This window comes from Centruroides vittatus, unplaced genomic scaffold (assembly GCF_030686945.1).
Source record: "Centruroides vittatus isolate TY-2023 unplaced genomic scaffold, ASM3068694v2 contig_260, whole genome shotgun sequence".
Classification (NCBI taxonomy): Eukaryota; Metazoa; Arthropoda; class Arachnida; order Scorpiones; family Buthidae; genus Centruroides; species Centruroides vittatus.
In genome coordinates, this window is record NW_027121652.1 from 187,596 (window position 1) to 199,986 (window position 12,391).

General features: G+C 39.3%; 1 protein-coding gene across 1 annotated transcript; it reads right to left on the reverse strand.

Annotated features, from left to right (window-relative positions):
• Positions 1–318: 318 nt before the first annotated feature.
• Positions 319–2,953, reverse strand: LOC136971550 (uncharacterized). The gene has a single exon (XM_067266012.1). The coding sequence runs from the start codon at positions 2,382–2,384 to the stop codon at positions 1,170–1,172; it is 1,215 nt and encodes a 404-aa protein (XP_067122113.1). The 5' UTR covers positions 2,385–2,953; the 3' UTR covers positions 319–1,169.
• Between the last annotated feature and the right edge of the window lie 9,438 nt (positions 2,954–12,391).

Here is a 12,391-nt window from a genome sequence, read left to right on the forward strand (position 1 = left end):
CAAATCAGCAATACCTTGTATATCACTGATTATTGTGCCATTATTTTCCAACATGGACAGGAAATGAGAAGCATATTTCCCATTAATTTTATGGATTTTATCCCAGACTGCTTTTGAGCTGGTGAAAGATGTTATGCTAGATACATAATTCCTCCAAGAATCCCTTTGGCTTTGCCTCCTTATTTTCCTGGCATTTGCCTTTGCTTTTTTAAAAGCAATCAAATTCTCAGCAGTGGGGTATCTTCTTAAAATCCCCCAGGCTTTCTTTTGCTTTTTAAATGCTGCCTCGCAGTTCTGATCCCACCATGGTTTCGGATGTTTTGGATATCTGGTTGACGTTTTTCCCATTGTTTTTTCAGCTGCCTGAATAATAGTCGATGTGACGGCTTCAACTGCATCATTGATATCAGCAGTATTGACCATTTCCTCAGTGATTTTAGCCAAAGAAGAAAATGCAGGCCAATCTGCTGTTTCAAGTTTCCAGCGTGGTGGACGGGCTGTTTCACAGCTTTCTCTGCCTCGGTATTTTAGAAATATTGGGAAGTGGTCACTAGAGAGTGGATTAGATCCAACCCCCCATGTAAATGCTGAAAACAAGTTCGGACTGGCTAATGATAAATCAATGGCAGTGAATGTTCTTGTTGGGGCATGGAAGTATGTCACTTCTCCGGTATTAAATATATACAGTTGGTGATTGCCTATAAATCTCTCAATGGCCCTGCCACGACGATTGATGTCGGGACTGCCCCACATTGGATTGTGACCATTGAAATCACCGAGTAAAAGGAATGGAGTTGGCAGCTGTTCAACCAAGGCATCCAATTCATCATCATTGACTCTGACATCTGGTGGCAAGTATATGGAACAAACTGTGACAGTAACGCCGATTGAAATTCTGACTGCCACGGCTTGCAGCTCTGTTGTTATTTGTACCGGTAAAGACGGGATGCGGTTTGAAACCAGTACAGCCACACCTCCACTGGCGCGGGTGTGGCTGTCATCATCTTTACGGTAGAGATCGAATCCTTTTAAAGAAATTCTTTCTCCAGATTTCAAATGTGTTTCCTGAAGTGCCACGCAGAGAGATAAAGTAGACGATGTCAGGTGTTTAATGTCAGAGAAGTTGTTGCGAAAACCACGACAGTTCCATTGGATTATTTTATAATCCATTATGTGTTTGAGGCAGCATTCTTTGTAAAGGTATCCCTCTTTAATTTTACAGCCGATTTGCCTTTTGGAGGTGAGGCTGCTGGTGTAACCACCTTATTAGTCTCCTCATCTGAGAAGTCGGAGAACTCACTCATAGACTGAGTCTCTGATCTTTTAGATTTAGAGAGGGCTGATTTTAATTTTTGTTTGTTGAGTGGGTTCTTATTAGCTTTTTTTGAACCCACATTTCTGGTTACTACCCCTGCTTTAGGTAGGGGTGTTCTTTTCTTTATACTCTCCTTTTCTTCTGTTTCTTTGGATTGAGTTAATAAACATCTAGCATGGCAAGTGAGAGATTCATTTGGTGAAACGGAAATGTCTGTCTGAACCCCACGTGTGTTTGTGGACTTCAAAACAGCAGCAAATGTTTTCTGTTTCACTGGTGCACTTGAAGTGACCATGCGACGAGCCTCTAGGTAAGATAAATTGTTGACAGTTTTTACCCGCTGAACCTCTTTCTCTCTCTGCCATGCAGGGCATTTCCGGGAGTAGGAAGGATGGGCATCTTTGCAATTCACACAGCATGGGATACTTTTACAATCGGTACTCTCGTGACCTTCAGTCCCACACTGTGCACATACGCTCTTTCCTCGGCAGGATGTTTGAGAATGTCCAAACCGCTGGCATTTGAAGCAGCGCAGCGGGTTTGGAATGTATGGTCGAACTGGGCAGCGCAGATATCCTGCAGTAACAAATGATGGTAATGTTGGCTTTCCAAAAGTGAGAATGAGATGTTTGGTTGGTATCAACTTGCCATCACGACGAATGGAGATGCGTCGGACAGCAGTGACACCTTGATCTGAAAGATTGATCTGGATATCTGATTCATCTTCAGACATCAGATCGATCTCAGATATCACACCACGTGACGAGTTCAAACTTGTGTGTGGTGTGATGGTGACATTTATGTCTCCTAGAGATTTAGTTTTTAAAAGCTTTGCTGATTGTTGAGGAGAGGCTGCCTCTACAAGTAAATCTCCTGACCTCAATTTTTGGATTTTTTTAAGATGCCCAATGGTTGATTCAAATAATTTTTGTATTAGAAAAGGAGAACATTTCGACAGAGATGTTTCTCCCGTAGCATGAACAATAAGGTAGGCTGGTTGGTTGGTGGAAATAAAATCGCTTGGTGGTGATGCATTGGTACATGGTGTTTTAGATTTTAGTGAATCCATATTGAAAAATTATTATTCAGCTCCCGGTGACCCCACCCACCATGGGGCCCAACAAGGGGATGCCGTCACATGGGAGATTCCCATAGACCGTCACACCAGGGTTTCCCAGGAGCTATACCCTCACAATGCAGTCAAGAAAAGCACATCTTGTCTGACGTGTCCGCCCGGTCTGCATCGATCGGTTGACTCCAAGCCGAGGTCAACAATGACTCAACGACCAGCCGATTGACTCAAACGGAGCCTGATTTGAGCCTCCCGTTTATCCGAAGCAAAGGCCAAAGCAGTGTGTTGGGGACGTTATGTTGCCCCTCAACTACCAGGATCCCCCTTTCCGGCATACGTGACACCACGCACGGCAAACACGTGGGTGGGCGTTCAGATCCCAGGGATGGTAAAGAAGAGATACTAAACCATCTCTGGGAGGTCCCCTCACCACGGACAGGAACCCACATCAAGGGGGGAAGACTCCAGGGGTGTAAATCTTGTAGCATTCTGTAAAGAGAAGATGCTGGATCTCCATATGGTTCATAAATGACGTGCAGACTATGATTACCTGTGTCAACTGGTGGACCAAGGAAATGAGAAAAAACGCAGAGTTGGATCTGGTCGGCAGCCGTTATTTTCTGAGTTGAAAGATTGCATCTGAGAATAGATTGCAGGCAGGAGAGCAATGGCTTTGGTTGTGCGCAGGGCTGATATTCAAAAATTTGCCCTTGAAACAGCAATTGAATTTGATATATCCACAGAATTTAAAGCATCGTCACACTGGTTGGACAACTTCCTTAAACGATATGAACTGTCTCTAAGGAGATCAACAACATTGGTTAAGCTGGAAGACAATGAAGTTGTTAAGCGTGCACTTGCGTTTAAGCTTTTTGTTGATGGCATCGATTTTTTGAAATACCAACTCTCCAACATGATTGCTATAGATGAGACCGCAGTATTCCTAGGCCAAGGAGCTCAAACGACAGTTCACCACAAGGCTTCTTCGTCAATTTACGTTCCTTCTACCGGTTACGATAGTGCACGTGTTACCTGTATTTTGGCAATTCGTCTAGATGGCAAGAAAGTATCGTCATTTTTAATCACTAAAGGTAAAAAAGACCAGATTCAGTGTGTTTCAGGAATTTATGTCATTGAAAGTGAAAAAGCCTGGTGCACCCAAGCAGTTATAAGAAAGTGGGTTGATTTTATGCTGCTGCCACTGTTGAGGGGTCAGAATAGTGGTTTACTAGTTTGGGATTCAGCCAGTACTAAACAAGCCATTCAAGGATCATTTGCAAATGGAAATCAATGAATATATTGAAAACAGAATGATAAGAAATCATCGAGGTAATTTTGTAAAACCAGGCTTACAAGAAGTTGTGAATTGGGTAAAAAATTCATGAGACAAAATAACTGATAGTGATGTTTCCAATGCACTACGAACAGGCTACTTAGACAAGAAGTATTCATTTAACGATAGCTATATCGCAAGACATGAGAGATTCGGACCAATGATTCGACAGGAAATGGATTTGGAAGAAAATCAGAATATAATTCAGAATTTTATTTATGACGATGTTCCAGAAGAAGATGACTTGACTGTAATTGAATAAATTTAAATTTCTGTATTCTGTGTAAAATAAATATTAAATAAAAATATATAAATATACTTTTATTTTTGCCCTCCCCCAAAAATAAGCCCTAGCGCGTATTTTGGACCAAAAAAGAAAGTAAAACAGTGTCTTATTTTCGGAAAAAGACGGTATGCAAAAAATGTATGCTGCCACAAAAACAAAATACAGAAACAGACTGGATGCTAAAGATGACATTAGGTTGCAGATTTCAACAATTATTCCCGATGTAAAAAATGCTTTATGATAAACAAGCACAGTCATATCATTAAAAGAATTTTCTTTTTATTAATTTGATATAATATAAAACATTGTTCCTTTTGTTAATTATTAATAAAATGTATTCTAGAAAATAAATAAAATAAAACCTGATTCGCTACCTCACTATTCATTGTCTTATTAAAATGTTTGTATTAAGATTAAATAAACATACAAGAATAATTTTGCGAATTCGAGTAGAAAAAAGTTTGATAAACTCTTTTATCTGCTACTTAAGTTAGTTAGTTAGTTAGTTCTAGTTTTTTGGCACAAGAGCCATACAGGCTATGCTGCGCCATGACAAATGGTAAAATTAAACAAAGCTAAATATATATAATCACAAGGCGTCAATACTCTGTCCTAAAAGCCCTCTTAAATCCCAACTGCAATAGCAACGAAATCACATATATCCAGCATCATATTGTAAATCATGTTAATAAAATAACTTTTATTTTTGTTCCTGGTCATACTGGCATTATGGGAAATGAAAAAGCCGACCTCGAGGCTAAGTCAGCTGCAAAGGACACCGACTTGGACTATACTCTCATTCCTCTCTCACGCAACAGCCTCAAAAATTATATCCGTGCCAATGCTATGCAGAAGTGGAACCAGCAATGGGTGAGCAGTAAGACGGGTAAAATAACCAGACTGTATTTCCCTAGTGTTGATAGCAGACTCTCTTCACCACTTAGATTTCTGACGTTTACTACTGCTCAACTTCTTACTGAGCATGGTAATTTTAGGAGCTACCTGGCGATGTATAACCGGGCAGAAACTGCCTTTTGCTTTTGTTCCACAGGAAACCTTGATACTGTTGACCATATGATCTACCATTGTCCTATTTATGATCAAGATAGACTTATAATGAAATTAGAAATCTTCATGCATGGTTTCAGGTGGCCATGCCCACTGGATAAACTTGTACAGAAGCCTCTTTTTGATACCTTTTACAGTTATATTCAAAATATATGGAAGAAAAGACTTTTCATAATTTCTAATTTCTAATATTACTTTTAGTCTTCAATGAAAGCAGAACTTTCTATTTTTATGTTTACTCTGAATCATTTATCTTGTTTTATGTATCTTAGTGTTATACTCCCATAGGAGTGGTGCACTTATCTAATAAAAAAAAAAAAGGCGTCAATACAACACAAAAACACAAACAAACAGAAACCCACAAATATAAATATATAATAAATAAATAAATAAATAAATTAGTTAAATCTCTCTATGAATATTTATAACTTTCAAAAAGTTCAGTATCTTATCAAGATTTGGCCTCTGGCCCAAAATCTCTCTCAAAGTTGCATTTCCAAAATGCTGTCTGCGACTCTGGTCAAAAGCAACACAGTTGCAAAGTATATGTTTAACACTTAAAGTACAAATGCAATACTGGCATACTGGCTGGTCATCACCCTTCAAAAGGTATTGATGAGTAAGCCGAGTATGTCCAATTCTCAGACGAGTAAGAATGACTTCAGATCTCCTATCATACTGTTTCTTGTGTGTCCAATTTTCTATTATAGGTTTGATCTCGTAAAGTTTATTGTGGACTTGTTCGTTCCACACATTTTGCCATCTCTCTGCTAGTCGTTTTTTAACAACCAGCTTCAAGTCACCTCCTTCAATAAACATTGTATGCTGAGAAGGACTTGCTGACTTTGCAGCTGCATCAGCTTCTTCATTCCCTTTTATACCTACATGGCCTGGGACCCAACAAAATTTTACAAAAATATTACTCGCAATAAGATGGCAAAACAGTTTGCGAATTTTAATCACTATAGAGTGAGAACTAGGTTCATGTGAGATCAAAGCCTGAAGTGCACTAACTGAGTCAGTGTAAATAACACAGCGACGATGACCTTTACTAATTATATATTTTAAGGCTAGGTAAATAGCCTGCAACTCTGCAGTAAAGATGGAAGAATTCGATGCAATTTGTTCTGCCACGATCTCATCCTGGCAGACAAAGGCTGAGCCAACGTAATCAACCGATTTCGATCCATCAGTATAAATAGGAATTAAATTCCTGTCGTGGTGTTGAATTTCTGCAAAGTGCTGCCTATAGATGTAGTCCGGGTGGATTCCTTAGAAAACTGCTTTAAGCTAAAGTCAACATTAATCACAGGAGTTGACCAAGGTGATATATTATCGACCTCGGCCTGTGAAATGTTGCTTGTGTCCAGGTCAATCGTGCTGCTTACATTCTCCATTCTAATGTCAAATGTAGGGACACAACTTGGGCGAGCTGTAAATAATCTTTTCAGCTGAGTATCTGATACTCTACAATAAACTGAAGGTTTAGCCAGAGATTTCTGTTTAATGTAATAGAACAAAGACAACTGCTCTCTCCTGAGAGATAGTGGAGGCTCATAAGCATCTACGTACAAACTTTGGACAGGAGAAGTTCGAAACGCACCAGTGCACAAACGCAATGCTTGATGGTGGATTGGATCCAGCATCCGAAGAGTAGATTCTCGCGCAGAGCCATACACAATACATCCATAATCAAGCTTAGAGTAAACAAAGGCTCTATATATTCTGAGCATTGAACATTTGTCTGCTCCCCAGATGAGCAGCATAATACCTTTAAAAGGTTCAGAGATTTTAAACATCTACTCTTCAAATTGCGCAAGTGTGGTAAGAACGTCAATTTATGGTCAAACACGACACCCAAAAATTTTGCTTCATTGACCATTGGGATTTTAACCCCATTTAGGTGAATTTCAGGGTCCAGGTGCAAACCACGCCTTCGGCAAAAGTGGATGCACGAGGTCTTCTCTGCATTAAAAGTAAAACCATTGATCTTGGACCAATTGTCTATGCGATTTAGGGAGGTTTGCAGTTGTCTTTCAATAAAACTCATGTTAGTAGACTGACAGGAGATCTGAAAGTCATCCACATACAAGGAGTGTTTCACACTGGGAGGAAGACACTTAGCTATGCTATTAATTTTGATTAGGAACAGAGTCACACTCAGAATAGAACCTTGAGGAACACCCTCTTCTTGTGTAAAAGGCCTAAACAAAGTGTTGCCCATCCTAACTTGGAATCTTCGATTCTGCAAGAAGTTTTTTATAAAAATTGGCAGATTACCCCGCAGTCCAAATTCATGCAGATCACGGAGTATTCCATATCGCCAGCAGCGATCATAAGCCTTCTCTATATCGAAAAACACAGACACTAAGTGCTGTCGTCTTACAAACGCTTCGCGTATAGATGTTTCAAGGTTTACTAGATTGTCTGTGGTACTTCTGTTCCTACGAAATCCACTCTGATGTGGTGAAAAGTAGTTCTTTTCCTCTAGGAGGAACATCAGGCGTCTGTTTACCATTCTCTCGAAAAGTTTGCAGAGACAACTAGTCAGAGAAATTGGTCTATAATTAGAGGGATTCTTGCAGTCTTTACCTGGCTTGGGAATGGGAATTATGATAGATAGCCTCCAAGAGTCAGGAAAAGTATGTTCTGTCCATATTCTGTTGAACAGATTCAGAAGGTTACTAAGGGAATTGTCTGACAGATTTTTAATCATGCTGTAATGGATTTTATCCGGCCCTACAGCAGTATTCCCCGAGCGAGAGATTGCTGTACATAGTTCTATTCTGCTGAATGGCACATTATATTCCTCATTAGATGGAGAGTGGAAGTTTAGATATTGTTTTTCACTTTGGACTTTATAAGCCTGGAAATTTGTTGTATACATAATATTGCTGGATGAAGACGAAAATGTTTCACCCAACAAATCAGCAATACCTTTTATGTCACTGATTATTGTGCCATTATTTTCCAGCATGGACAGAGAGTGAGAAGCATATTTCCCATTAATTTTATGGATTTTATCCCAGACTGCTTTTGAGCTGGTGGAAGATGTTATGCTAGAAACATACTTCCTCCAGGAATCCCTTTGGCTTTGCCTCCTTATTTTTCTGGCATTTGCCTTTGCTTTTTTAAAAGCTATCAAATTCTCAGCAGTGGGGCATCTTCTGAAAATCCCCCATTCTTTCTTTTGTTTTTTAAATGCTGCCTCACAATTCTGATCCCACCATGGTTTCGGATGTTTTGGATATCTGGTTGACGTTTTCCCCATTGTTTTTTCGGCTGCCTGAATAATACTGGAAGTGACAACTTCTACTGCATCATTGATATCGGCAGTATTGACCATTTCCTCAGTGATGTTAGCCAAAGAGGAAAATGCAGGTCAATCTGCCGTTTCAAATTTCCAGCGTGGTGGACGGGCTGTTTCACAGCTTCTTCTGCCTCTATATTTTAAAAATATTGGAAAGTGGTCACTGGAAAGTGGATTAGATCCAACCTCCCATGTAAACGCTGAAAACAGATTCGGGGTTGCTAATGATAGGTCAATGGCAGTGAATGTTCTTGTTGGGGCATGGAGGTATGTCACTTCTCCAGTATTAAATAAATACAGTTGGTGATTGCCTATAAATCTCTCAATGGCCCTGCCTCGACGGTTTACGTCAAGACTGCCCCACATTGGATTGTGGCCATTGAAATCACCAAGTAAAAGGAATGGAGTCGGCAGTTGTTCAACCAAGGCATCCAATTCATCTTCATCGACTCTGACATCTGGTGGCAAGTATATGGAACAAACTGTGACAGTTACTCCAATTGAAATTCTGACTGCCACAGCTTGCAGCTCTGTTCTTATTTGTACCGGTAAGGACGGGATGCGGTTTGAAACCAGTACAGCCACACCTCCACTGGCACGGGTGTGGCTATCATCATCCTTACGGTAAAGATCAAATCCTTTTAAAGAAATTTTTTCTCCAGGTTTTAGATGTGTTTCCTGGAGTGCCACGCAGAGAGATGTGGTAGATGATGTCAAATGTTTAACATCAGAAAAGTTGTTGCGGAAACCACGACAGTTCCATTGGATTATTTTATAATCCATTATGTGGTTGAGGCAGCATTCTTTGTAAAAGTATCCTTCTTTAGTTTTACAGCCGATTTGCCTTTTGGAGGCGAGTTTGGTGGTGTAACCACCTTATTAGTCTCCTCATCTGAGAAGTCGGAGAACTCACTCATAGACTGAGTCTCTGATCTTTTAGATTTAGAGAAAACTGATTTTAATTTTTGTTTGTTCAGTGGGTTCTTATTAGCTTTTTTAAAACCCACATTTCTGGTTACTGTCCCTGCTTTAGGTAGGGGTGTTTTTTTCTTTATATTCTCCTTTACTTCTGTATCTGTAGATTGAGTTAACAAGCATCTAGCATGGCGAGTGAAAGATTCATTTGGTGAAACGGAAATTTCTGTCTGAACCGCACATGTCTTTGTGGACTTCAAAACAGAAGCAAATGTCTTTTGTTGTAATGATGCACTTTGAGTGACCATGCGCCAAGCCTCTGGCTAAGGTATGTTGTTAACTGTTTTTAGGCGTTGAATTTCTTTTTCTCTTTGCCATGCAGGGCATTTCCGAGAATAGGCTGGATGGGCATCCTGGCAGTTCACACAGTGTGGAGTACTTTTACATTCAGTACTGTTGTGGCCTTCAGTTCCACACTGTGCACATAAGCTTTTGCCTCGGCAGGAGGTCTGGGAATGTCCAAATCACTGGCATTTGAAACAACGCAGCGGATTTGGAACGTATGGTCGAACTGGGCATCGAAGATATCCCGCAGTAACGAATGATGGCAATGTTGGCTTTCCGAAAGTGAGAATCAGATGTTTAGTCGGTATCAGCTTGCCATCACGACGAATGGAGATGCGTCGAACGGCAGTGACACCTTGATCTGCAAGACCGATCTGGATGTCTGCTTCATCTTCAGACATCAGATCGACCTCAGATATCACACCACGTGATGAGTTCAAACTTGTGTGTGGTGTGATGGTGACTGTTATGTCTCCTAGAGATGTCATTTTCAACAGCTTTGCTGACTGTTGAGAGGAGGCTGCTTCTATCAGTAGGTCCCCTGACCTCAATTTTTGTATTTTCTTTAAATGTCCAATAGTTGATTAAAACAACTTTTGAATTAGGAAAGGGGAACATTTAGACATGGGTTTTTCAGTAGTACTATGTACTATGAGATAAATTGGTTGGTTGGAGGAACTGACCTCCTTTGGTGTTGATGTGTCAGTGCTTGTAGTTCTTGTACTTGTACTTTTGGGTTTTAATGAATCCATGTTTGAAAAATAACTATTCAGCTCCTAGTGACCCCACCCACCATGGGGTCAAACAAGGGGATGCCGTCACATGGGAGACTCCCATAGACTGTCACACCAGGGTTTCCCAGGAGCTATACCCTCACAATGCAGTCAGGAAGAGCAAATCTTGTCTGACGTGTCCGCCCGGTCTGCATCGATCGGTTGAATCCAAGCCGAGGTCAACAATGACTCAACGACCAGCCGATTGACTCAAACGGAGCCTGATTTGAGCCTCCCGTTTATCCGAAGCAAGGGCCAAAGCAGTGTGTTGGGGATGTTATGTTGCCCCTTAACTACCAGGATCCCCTTTTCCGGCATACAAGTCACCACGCACGGCAAACACGTGGGTGGGCGTTCAGATCCCAGGGATGGTAAAGAAGAGGTACTAAACCATCTCTGGGAGGTCCCCTCACCACGGACAGGAACCCACATCGAGGGGATCTGCTACTTAAACGTGAGGTTCCTTCAAGAAAACCATGAGCTCAAAGGGTTCCTAAAAGTGTAAAGGTTGAAAACCCCTGAATTAGATTATCATTTTTCTGAAATTGACAAAAATATATTGTTCCAAATAGCAACATTTTTAGACCCACGTTACAAAGGTAAATTCTTAAGTGACTTTCTTATCAAAGATATAAAACAGAAATTACTTACAGCTTTAAAAACAGAAGTAAATATCACAACAACCACAATTAGCACAGAAAAACCAAATGCTGTACACTAATGCTAATTTGCTCACAGAATACGCCAAAGAAAACAGATCATCAAGAAACTAATATTTATTAAAGTATTAAGAGATTAATAGTAAAAAATTTAGAGGTCTTAGTCACATGGCTCGCACATATTTATCATCACCTGCAACAAGCGTTCCAAGTGAGCAGTTTTTCGGTGCAGCAGGAATTTTTTATGATCCTCATCGTAACAGACTTTTGGAGGGATAAAGCTGCCAAGTTACTCTTTTTGAAGTACAATTTACCATTAATTAATTTTGATTATGACATTTAATTTTTTTGAAGTTTCTAAAAATGTGATTATTTTATCTGATAATTTGAGAATTACAATTATTTGATAATTATTATATATAATATAATATAACTGTGATGATTATTTCAATTAGCATTAGAGGTTTGATCTCACTATAAAGACAGTTAAATTAATACCTTATACTGGTAACTTACTATAATTAATGTTTAAATATTTAATTTTTGCAATATGAATATGCCAAACATGTGATTTTAAGAAATCAAAAGTAATTTAAATTGAAGTTGTTAGTATTTTATTGCTACCTATCTTTAAAATTTCGTATAAATAATGAAATTCATTAAGATAAAAGATCCACTATAAAGTAACAGATACGGATCTTTTTTCCCTCGGATATCAGGAACATCACTAAAAGTAATATAAACAAACCATAAACATGTTGGGCCGGTTGAATAAAAAGTAGTAAATGCTTGAAAGTAATTAGTAAAAGTAAAAGTATTTACTTTTTTTATGTGTGAAAAAAGTTTAATTTTACTTATTAGTAAATGCTTACACTTTTAAGTAAATACTGGCCACACTATCAAAATGGCATTGCCATTTGAAGAAGGAAGCCAACTGATCTTCACAAATGTTTTTAAAAAAATATAGATTATTATTAAACAAATCACAGGTTCCTGCTATTAAAAGAAGAAAAGAAATCACCTTTCAACAAATGATTGAAGAACTGAAGATAAATCATGCAATTGAGATGAATAAGAAACAAGTCAGGAAGAAGCTGAACAACATGAAAACCAACTTAAAAAAGATGACAGATCTGAAACAGACTGGGAATAACCCGATCGCGCTAAAAGAATAGGTAAAGGTGATTTTTGATTTGCTGGATAGAGAGACGAACCAGACCGTAAATTGTATTGCGAGTAAGTAAACAATAAAGTTATGAATTTGTCCTGATATAGCATAACAAATCATCGGTCGATGAAGGCGTTTTTGTTGTGT

Excerpts from the sequence above, each read along its gene's own strand:
- LOC136971550 (XM_067266012.1), bottom strand. The coding sequence starts at position 2,384 with ATGGATTCACTAAAATCTAAAACACCATGTACCAATGCATCACCACCA.